Below are 11700 nucleotides of genomic sequence, written 5' to 3'. Positions count from 1 at the left end.
ATTGATTCACCATTACTTGATTACACATCTTTAGGACTAACAAACCTAACTTATATATTCCTTCTCCGCTCTCAATGCAGCATGGGAGGTGGATCTACATTACACATGGGGGATGATTATTATGATACCTGATGGAATGGTGAAGTAATACTATCAAGGAAAAGAAAATATCGAGTGAAATCCTGCCCCATACACAAGCTTTGTTCAGAAGGCCTATAAATATCAGTTCGACTCGCCAAGGTGTGAACTGAGGTCTCTAGCGTGAGAAATGCTAATAATAAAGAAATAAATTTAGATATCCTATCTTGACTAATCAGACTACGTTATTTTCACGATGAAAGTGTCTTAAGTTCTTTTATACTATCGAAGATGTTACCTAAAAATGAAGTACGTATAAGATATTAGCAGTGGGCACTTCGGAACATGTGTTACCCTCATTATAACATTTAAATTTACAGTGTGTATATTTTTCCACCATAATAAAAAATACAGACTTCATACAAATTACGATAATAGGCTGTAACGGTTATGAAAGACGTAATTTATAAAGTTCTGGATTAAATGTTATTAAAGTATGGCCATCATCTGAAGACATCACAATATGATTTTTAAATATATCGAAAAAATAGAATTCCTCGGAAAGTATAAAATGGGAAATGTTTGAAAAAGGTACTATGAGGAAATAGAAACCTCAGTTTTCAATATTTTTTTTCGATGAGTGTAGGAAAAAGATAGGAAACTAACGGAATTTCTGTATTCGAATATAATAAAATCGCTTTGGTCTTCACGTGTAGTTACGTTTTACTTTCAGTGCTCAAGATGTCGTTAGTTACAGAATCTAAAAGGTAACATAATAATGTTATTAAGTGTTAACTTAATAGACAAGTGTCAGAATATCTGCAAGTAATTTTTTGTGAAATCGTTAATTTCTTTCAGTTTTATAAATTGGTATAGGGGAGAGTTGGGTAGTATGGGACATCGGGTAATATCGGACAGTGATGTTTCTTTCATCTACCACCAGATGGTAGTACCTAAGTGACATGGTTACTTTTCTGTATGCGACATCTGAACACCGCTACTACCATCTGGTGGTAGATGAAAGAAATATCACTGTACTACCATCTGGTGGTAGATGAAAGAAACATCACTGTCCGATATTACCCGATGTCCGATATTACCCAACTCTCCCCTAATGAAAACCGTTGTAATTTATTTCATTTTCTAATCCGTATTTCAGTAGGACTACCTGATTATAGGGCCTACGTATTTCTTTGTTCGATATATTCTGTAAAATTATATCAACAAATTTTCATATAATTACTTTTATTTTTCCTTTTTATGTAAACATTATATAATTTTTCTGCTTTCTTTAGTTGCGATTTTTCTGAACATGTTCACTAAACGAAATATGCATTCCGTTCCCTAAGGTATTGTGTAGAATGAACTTTTTCGTGTGTGCATCATTAACTGAACGCCTGAAATGTCGGTTTTCACATTCAAGACCCGGATTCAAATTCTTGAAAATCTAGGTGAAATTTATGATGGACGAAAGCAGTGTTAAGGGCAGGTTTTCTAAACACAATCTTATTTTGTTTACCATGAAGTCGCCATTTTGTTGTTACAGTAGGACTAATATTGTAAATTTTATATCAGTTCATCTGGAAAACATTAAGGTATATTTCAAGTAAATCGCAAATACTTCCGATCAAAATGTAAATCATTTGCTATCTTATATTGAGATCATTTAAAAATATTGATTTACCTCCTATAATTTAAAACATTTTTAAATACATCATTAAATAAAATTCATTCCTCACTTTATGGTACACTGTAGATGTGTCCTGAACACTATAAGAAAATTCAAAACATAATAGCATATTACAAAAGAAATCATTCGGTTAATGAAGCAATTCTATGAAAGTCAGCTACTATTACATTGTTCTATTTGAAGATGGATTCAATTTTCTGAAGCTGGCGTATAAGGAAGAGTATAATATTTGTTCCGAAGGTTGATGCTGTAGTAACGCAATAATTGTAGTTTGAGATCTTTTGCAAACTTGATATTAAAATTCCCTTGCTTCAAACCATTGCCAAGACATCTGTGAACTGAAGTCATATCCATATCTGGCACATCTCTTGATGAGTAATCTGAAACCACAAAACCACCCACGAATATCAGTTCATTGCCATATATTTGTAAAAACTATTTCATAAATCCTATAATTTAAATGTCTGCCTTTGTAATTGCTTCCATAGTCGCGTTCATTCTTGTTATTTTAATTTACAGAACATACTTTTTATTATTCGGCCGAAAAAATACAAATACAAATTTTACAATTATAAAATCTTAACATCTTAACAAAAGTTTCTACTGAGATTGTTTTAGTTTGCTTCTCCAGAGTTTCCGGCCTGCAACATCTTCTCGGATACCAAATTCTATATCCTCTAATGCTGGCATAGTCTGATGCAGTATGCTGCAGGATCATAAGAATGTTTGGGACGAATGTCTGATGCAGTATGCTGCAAAATCATAAGAATGTGTGAATTTTACCAATATAAATCAAAATTACCAAATCAAATTCCCATAAATTTACAAAATTTATTACTGCGAATAAAGACGAACGTCTGATGCAGTATGCTACAGCATCATAAGAATGTGTGTGACGAATGTCTGATGCAGTAAGCTGCAGCGTCATAAGAATGTATGGGACGAATGTCTGATGGAGTATGCTGCTGCGTCATAAGAATGTGTGGGAGAAATGTCTGACATAATATGCTGCAGCGTCATAAGAATGTGTGGGACGAATGTCTGATGCAGTATGCTACAGCACCATAAGAATGTGTGTGACGAATGTCTGATGCAGTAAGCTGCAGCGTCATAAGAATGTATGGGACGAATGTCTGATGGAGTATGCTGCTGCGTCAAGAATGTGTGGGAGGAATGTCTGATACAGTATGCTGCAGCGTCATAAGAATGTGTGGGACTAATGTGTCGAACGATTGTCTGATGCAGTATGCTGCAGCGGCATAAGAATGTGTGGGACGAATGTCTGATGCAGTATGTTACAGCTCATAATGATATGTGGAACGATTGTCTGATGCAGTATGCTGCAGCGCCATAAGAATGTGTGGGACGAATGTCTGATGCAGTATGCAGTATGTTACAGCTCATACCCGAGCACGAGCATATGCTCATTTCGGGTATCTATCCAAATGTAAATTCAAATGTAAATTGTAAATAAATTCGAATTTGAGTTTGAATTTGAAAAATTTGAATAATGATATGTGGAACGAATGTCTGATGCAGTATGCTGCAGCGTCATAAGAATGTGTGGGACGAATGTCTTATGCAGTATGCTGCAACGTCATAAGTAGAGCTCGGAATTTGAGGATCTAAAAGTTAAAAATGACAGTGAGCATATATAATTAGTTGTGTGTTAGAATATGTAAGGTAAGCGTCTGGTTTACACTTCTTTGGAATGCAAAGACCCTTTGCTCAACACATGGTATTACAAATGAAAAGAATTGTTTTATTTTGTGTAAACAGCGCCACAGATTTTGTTACCTGTGGGAGGGTACTGTAATCTTCCTTTTGTTTACGTTTATTGCCGAAAAATTGTGAATAGATTTCGGAGTCAATGTTCACCAGGCGTAACAAAGTACCTAGTGATAACGAGGATTCTACCTGAGATAGGGGAAATGTTTTCTTAGCTTGAACTATACTACGTTGCAATACTGACTTCTAGGTCTTCAACTTCCGAGCCCTAGTTATAAGAATGTGTGGAACGAATGTCTGATGCAGTATGCTGCAGTGTCATGAGAATGTGTAGGACGAATGTCTGATGCAGTATGCTGCAGCGTCATAAGAATGCGTGTAAACACCGTCACATCGAACGGTTCGAGACAAAAACGTCCTGTACGAGGCAGGAAGTCCGATGCAGTATGCTGCCGGCCTAAGAAAAGTGATTCACTATTTGTTGCCATCTATTCAGCTGCACATTACCCGTTACGCGAGCAGTGTTGCCAACTCAGAATTCCATTTACCGCTGCACAAGCTTAAAAATACAGCTAAACTGTAGTTGAAAAACTCCAGATTTTTCTTAACACATCACTTTCAAATTTGAAATACAAACTATACAGTTTTAGGAACTGGAGAATTTTATAAAAATGTAGACTAAATTATGGAAAGTGTGTATCACTTCGTAGGCTCTATGTTCTATGTAAAATCATATGGACAATTAAAACTGAATATTTTGCATTCAATATCACCTTACACCATTTACATCGAGCTTTCCAACTATCACCGGCAACTTCTTCCACCCAATCTTTCAACACAGTATGTTTTTTTCACACATCTATAAACTTTTATACGTATGGAGTTTTACGCGGCATATTTCTTCAAAATTGAATAAAATATATCAAGAATAATATACTGGACACTTCGGATACAATCACATTCACAATCACACCAGTCGGTTCTAAATGTGATTTCATACTGAGTTAGAGACGTGCATGCCAATAATGAGTCTGGTTTTAAGTTTTAAGTATGTCTGTGTTACATAAACTACAATGAGGAATGATAAATGAAATAATATATAATATAAAACGACATTAATAGTATGAGGAGACAAAGAATAAGGCAGAAAGTAGGAAAGCTGGAGAATGCTGGGTTTGTAGTGAAAGACCTGCCCATGGGCAGAACACTATGAATGAATGAATCATAATACAAGTTATGATAAATGAAAATAATAATTCACTTCATTATCTACTCTTTATCAATTCATTTACAAAAACATACTAAGAGTTTACGAATGTGGCATACCTTATTTGTACAACAACAATGGATGAAACAAGAAATGGACATGGTTGTACGAAATCGAGTTAATATAAAACGTTGATATTTTTTATATTCGCAGAATGAAAAAATTGTGATAATACCATATTATCTCTGGTTTATGATTAACTAATATTGTTGTCTGCGAGTACATATAAAAACAATTATAACATTTTACAGAAAAATAAAAACTTAAAAATGTCGTCTCCCTCTGCCGGAATCTTCAAAAAAACATCAAATAGCTAACCGCTGACGGTAAAATTCTTTAGCTGACCATAGTCCTGAGAACACCAGATTTAGCTACAAAACGCTGACTTGGCAACACCATACGCGAGCCTCTCTCTTCTCCTGGGATGCCATCTATAGATAAGTCACGGTACTACGTTCTGCTGCAATTTCAAGATCACGATAGAGCTGAGACGAGATGTTATGGCACCAACATGCGCGAAGTTTTAAATTGCCGGCCAGCAGGGTAGAGGAGTGGGGGTTGTTTGGGTTACGGTTCGCAAGCTCAGAGCGGCAGGCATATCCGTTTCATCTCTTTCCAAAAACATTCGTCTTACCTTAGTATCACCACTTTCCTACTCAAGAGTCCGAAGGTACCTAATGGAATTACGCCCGCTATTCCATCTTTATATTCTTATTCTCCATCCGAATCAGACGACTGATCTGTGCTGGAATCAGATGTCCCTAAGTCTATGGAAATGTTCTCCAAAATACTGTCCATCACGTGCTCAATTTCAAAGTAATTGTTCTCTACTTTCTTCACATAATCATACACTGATATCCATTTTTGGAAGAAGCGATTGCAGAGTCGGCCTCTGCTTATGCGTAGCGTAGAAATTATAGATGAGTCTTCTTAGGACTTCCTCATCAAAACTGTCTACAGCTGCAACAATCTTTTTCTTCGGCTGTGATTTTTCCGGACTGGAGAAAGAATCTGCTGTTCCTGCCTCAATATTTTCCCCTTCTTTCCTGATTCTTGCCAAGGTTCGCTTTGAAATACCAGTGGCAGCCAGTACTCTTGCACACACGCTTTTCAATGGAATTGGTATTCCCTTTACAGTCTCTTCTGACATGAATTTCCATACATTGTATGCTATTTCATGTCCTTGACTATGAACTACTCTATGATTTCACACCTTAGACAATGCCATAATGAGGGCGGTCAGAAGGACAATGTTTTCAGTACTAGCAGTAGCGGTAATAGCAGAACGATCTGAACACTCGGAATGCTAGTAACCAACTAACCCAACATCCCTCCAGTTTAATGTGAGGGCGAGTCCAAGTAAACGAACTAAAATGCGTCTCTCGCGCCGGTGCCATAACTTCTCGTCCGGGCTCTACTTTCTTATTTCCCATAAGCTGGAGCGCGAAAAATGCGGTCATGGTAATTCCAATGATGACAATTATGCTTTATCGATAATGAAATCATGATAAACTAATATCAGTGCATGGAAAATCATGGCATCTTCAATTTATGGCGATAGATATATAAACCTCTCTTTGGAAAAGAGGATGATCATATATTTAACTTACCCATCGTATTCCTCACACCCTTTGACAAGAAAATCCATCTTGAAACAGTTTGGCCGTAAAATGTTGAAATAAGTCACACCAATCTTTTTCGAGATTAGTGTCCTTGCATCCTTCAGACACTCGTAGAACCTGTCATCGCAGTCACAATGGGACCTGAAATCCAATACATTGCATGACATGTTGGATGATCTCTCATTAGTTACATGTAATTTAGCGAGGTTAAGTTGCACTCGCTTTTTGTGGGGATGTGGTACTTATAGTCTGATCTAGGAAATATTTATATGTACCAAAAATAATTCGCTGATCGATATATTTTAAGGGGGAACCCTACCGAGCGTTTAGGCCAAAGTTTCGAAACCAAAATTGAAGTTTTCGCATAAAATCATATACCCCAACACAGGGATATGTTTATTTTTCGCTAACGGCCATTTTTAAAGGAAATATAGCAGTATATAAATGACATGTCCGCTGACCTTTGTTGTTAGTTGAAGTTGGTGTACTTTTCTCAAAAGAACATTTTTTTTACAACTCAAAATGTTCCATGTGTTTCAGTTTTGCTCCTATCTCCTTGAAAATTACATATAAACGTATATATTCGCTGCATAAACTGCATTATGAATATAAAAAAATATGCATTACATTCAAACATTTGTCTCAAAATCTGATAAAGTGAAAAATATGAATTAAAAAAATTCGTATTATACTCTTAGGGCAAACACAAGAATTTTACTTGAAGCAAGTAATGAGATAAATTTTGAAATAAATCCCAAAATAAACGAAGTATATGATTATGTCTCGTGACCAGAACATAGTACGAAATGTAAATATAAAAATTGAAAATTTCTTCTTTGAAGAGATGGAAAAATTCAAATATTTTGGAGTAACAGTAACAAATATAAATGACATTCGAGATGAAATTAAACGCAGAATAAACAAGAAAAATGCCTGCTATTATTCAGTTCAGAAGCTTTTGTCATCTAGTCTGTCTTAAAAAAAAACTGAAGTTAGAATTTATGAAATAGTTATATTACCGGTTGTTCTGTATGGTTGTGAAACATAATATTTGAAAAGTGTAGAAACTTTCTAGAAATAACATATCTTACTCTAGTCTATGTTAGCATTTAATCCAAAGCCTACAATAATCAAACGTATCAGAATATGCACATTTATAATACACAAAAAAATCAATTTAGATTACTGTGCTCATTGTAACAAATGTATAAAAATGAACATATAAATAATTAATGTAATTAGGCTACTTTATGTTTAGATATACTTATATATTTCGTATTTATACAGATGGATCTCTTCTTGATAAACACAGTAATGCTGGAGCAGGAATCTACAGCGACATTTTTAGCTTTTACATATCTCTTGAAACACTGTCTACTCATGATGGTGAATTAGAAGCAATAAATACAGCCAGAAACAGCTTTTTCATCACATACATAAATTTAACAAAGTGGTTATACTTAGTGATTGTAAATCTGGACTCCAAGCACTAACAGCAAGTCCTCCAGAAAACAGACGAGTAAGAGAAATTCTTTCTGCGTTTAAAATGCTTCAAAGACTTCGTAAAGAGGTAATACTTCAATGTATACCCTCACGCTGTGGAATAGTAGGTAATGAGAATGCTGACTTCCTGGCCAAAAAGGAACAAACATCAAATAAACTCCAAATAAAATCTCCTTTCATGCCTCAAACGTCGGGACCAAACACATAGTCCAGTTCTTTTGTAAACAGGAATTTCTGAAGAAAAGCGAAGGCAAACCTTGGAACATTCTGCTAGACAGTAATACGAGGGGCAGTCAAAAAGTACCATAGAGGATTGTTTTATTAATTGAATGTGTACAATAAAACTACAAACACTTCATCAATTTTGAACATAGTATAACAGGAACATTTGCAGTGAACGTAGTTGGGACTATGCTGAAAAGTATTAAAGTGTTTGTAGTCTTATTGTACATATTCGTCGTCGTCTTCCTAACAAGTATTAGGCCGAGTGGCCTGTTACGGTCTCAAATTAGAATTTTCAGTCCATCTCTTCTCTGGACGACCCAGAGATCTTTTGCCATGCGGATGGTAATGAAACAGTGCTTTTGGAATTCTGCATCGATCCATTCGTTCGAGATGACCCTTCCACTGAAGTATTGTACATATTCAATTAATAAAACAATGATTAAGGTTACTTTGTGACTCTCTCTTGTAACATCCCATATTTACCTCGAAAAAGGCTGTCGCTATATTTCGCTTAACCACCGGGCATGATTGTCTCGCCCCTCATCTACATCGGATTAATATCTACCAGCACCCTCTGTAGAAATCAGAACTCCATCATGGATAAAGAACATTTGCTACAATCCTCAGCAATGAAGAAAATAGATGCTGATTTATCATCGCAGCTTACCAAGTAGGCCTACTATTGGAACGCACGCAGAAGAATGGAAGAAATCCAAGATCCTTAGCATTGGTCAACAATAACAACAGCGACAACGACAACGACGACGACATGTTTAGATGCATTAGAACAGGCCTGCACAAGATTTGCGCTCTCCGAGCCGACTCACAGCTCATGAGCGGAATGCAGCTATTAGCTGCGCTCTGTATAAGGGTGGACTAGAAGAAGAGGTGAACTCGTACAAAATGTACACAAAAGAAAGTACTAGTAAGAGTGTTCATGAAATGAATTCCCATTCAGTGTTTACAAAACTATCTTAATTAATAAAGAAATATTTATTTTACAGAAATAATAGAAACTCTATAGAGTAAACATTGGTAATTTCGTGGCAGTGGTTATTTCGTGATATTTTTTCCTGGCTCTTTCGTGAACTAACCAATGGTGTTACGAGATTCAAACTTCCGCCAAGGGATTGCATATGTTGTCCGGTTTCCAGAAACATACAACAACGCTTTGTGTGACTATTGTAGCCGCTTCCGTGAGCTTTTGTGTTTGGAGAGAGTAAGTTAGAATCGATTTTTCAGGCGTACAAATTTTATGGATGTTTATAATTACATTACAGGCTTATTACTGAACGTAAGCATATGATATTTGGTACAATGATTTATTATATATTAATGAAATTTTAGAACACACTTTTGGAATTTTAGATACACCTCTAGTAGCCATATTGGCTTAGCGTTACTGATACAAATCTTAGCTGTTTGAGGCGACATTTTATTGAGCATTACGGTTAAGAAAGCTTTGTGCCAGATGGGTTCCGAGGATGTTGACAAAAGTCCACAAAGAAACTTGAGAAACAGTGCGCAGTGAAATTTTGGACCAGTATGCGAATAGTGGAGATGACTTACTTGCAAGAATTTTGCCAGGAGATGAAACATGGCTCCACCATTTTGAACCGGAGACAAAGAGACAGACAATGGAGTGGCATCATGCGAATTCACCAAAGAAATAGAAATTCAAAACTGCGCCTTCGGCAGGAATAGTTATGGCTACTGTATTTTTCGATCCAGAAGGATTCTTGCTTGTGAACATCATGCCACACTGAACCACCATTAATTCTGAGGCGTATGTAGCAACTCTCAAGAATCTTCAAGCTCGAATGAGTAGTGTCCGACTACATCGGGAGAAGCAGGATGTTCTGCTATTGCACGACAACGCACGGTCACATGTCAGTCACAAGACCACACACCAGATCAGAAAACTCGGATAGACAACACTGAAACACCCGCCTTACAATCCTGATCTGAAACCATGCGATTACCATTTCTTTGGTAAACTGAAGGATCCCTTCGAGGAACGAGGTTAGAAGATGACTCCCTCGTGCACGCTACTAAAGAGTGGCTCAGACGTGTTGATTCAGACTTCTACCGTGCTGGTCTACAGGCCTTCCTTCCTAGGTGGCGTAAGGCAGTTGAAAGGGACGGGGATTATGTGGAAAAGTGGCATTTTGTTCCTAAAGGATGTATCTACATTCTGTGAAAATAGCAAAGCTGTTGGATAATAATGTAATTTTTTAATAAATGTTATGCATCACTTTTGTAGTGACCCTTGTAATATACAGCAAAGTCCGTAATAAAAGTGTTCACTCTTTCAGCGCAAAGAAGATCCCTTTTCAATTTCAATTTTTATTTTGATTGCATTAATAATATATGCTGATATGTATTTCTATATTTTCTTGCTAAGAATATTAGCCGGAATTACTATGTTTGAAGTCTTGTATTAATAAATGATAATTTCATTTGACTTTAATGAATTTTTCCACAATTCTTCTATCTCTCACGAAATTATCAATGTAATATCACGAAATTACTAAGGTTATCACAAAATAACCAACCAACTAGCTTAAGTTATAAAAGTGGTTTTAGGCAGTTCAAAAACGTATCCAATCTTTTATGTCTCCAGTTTTGTACAGCGCATTATCCTCTCATAGATGGAAAAATCGGAATAAGAAAATATTTACACATTTGCATTTTAAATTAATTTTCATAAAATTATCACGAAATTAGCAATGTTTACCCTAGCTACTTAAATATATAAAATATCATTTTGTCATATTTTTATTTACCAGTACATCAAAATAGGGTTTTATACTGTTGGCAGCTGAAAGGAACAATACTGATGTAATGAAAATCAGTTACAGAATGAAGTTCGATGCCTGCCTTTATTAAAGTTGATTATAGAAAACAGTTGCTCACAAATATAAATGTTGAGACAAACATAGCAATCATTTTCACAGCCATCTGTGTAGTTGTGGGTATTATTGCTGAGGTTTAGTCTCGTAAAATTCAACCAGGCTAGTAGTATTATTCAAACGGTCTTTGGCCCTTACGTCATATTGAAGATCAATAAGTTCAAGCTGTAAATCGTTAAATGTTATGTTTTATTTAACAACGCTCGCAACTGCTGAGGTTATATCAGGTCGCCGGTGTGCCGGAATTTTGTCCCGCAGGAGTTCTTTTACATGCCTGTAAATCAACTGACATGAGCCTGTCGCATTTAAGCCCGGAATCGAACCCGCAACCTCGAGCATTGAAAGCCAGCGCTATACCAACTGCGCCAACCAGGCTGACCTGTAAATCGTATGACACTGTTTGAATTGGTGTTGAAGGAATTTATTATGATAACTTTAAACTTCTTTCCAATTAAGACAAGATCTTGGAACCTAGAATTAAATTCAATTTGAATTTAAATTAATATTTGCACATAATCTTTTAACATGGCTTGATTACGAGCAGTTTTTATCGTTCGAAAGTGAGCCATATTACCTTTCTGTTAGTTTACGACTGAAATCCCGTAATTTATTCAACATATCAACAATGAGCTGTCCTTTTCCCTGAAGAGAAATATTTAAATTGTTGAAGATTAA

At 35.9% G+C, this 11700-nt stretch overlaps 1 protein-coding gene across 1 annotated transcript in view; it reads right to left on the bottom strand.

Annotated features, from left to right (window-relative positions):
- Positions 1-437: 437 nt before the first annotated feature.
- LOC138697568 (phospholipase A2-like) overlaps positions 438-11700 on the bottom strand; it is a 76568-nt gene continuing 65305 nt past the window's right edge. The window contains exons 4-5 of the mRNA XM_069822918.1: positions 6374-6526; positions 438-2148 (exon numbers count right to left, since the gene is read on the bottom strand). Of these exons, the coding sequence (XP_069679019.1) occupies positions 2064-2148; positions 6374-6526 (238 nt within the window). The 3' untranslated portion in view covers positions 438-2063. The remainder of the gene's footprint in view (positions 2149-6373; positions 6527-11700) is intronic.

The sequence above is a fragment of the Periplaneta americana genome, chromosome 1 (assembly GCF_040183065.1).
Source record: "Periplaneta americana isolate PAMFEO1 chromosome 1, P.americana_PAMFEO1_priV1, whole genome shotgun sequence".
NCBI classification, from domain to species: Eukaryota; Metazoa; Arthropoda; class Insecta; order Blattodea; family Blattidae; genus Periplaneta; species Periplaneta americana.
Note: the sequence above shows the minus strand (reverse complement) of the source record. Positions and strands in the feature narration are given on the sequence as shown.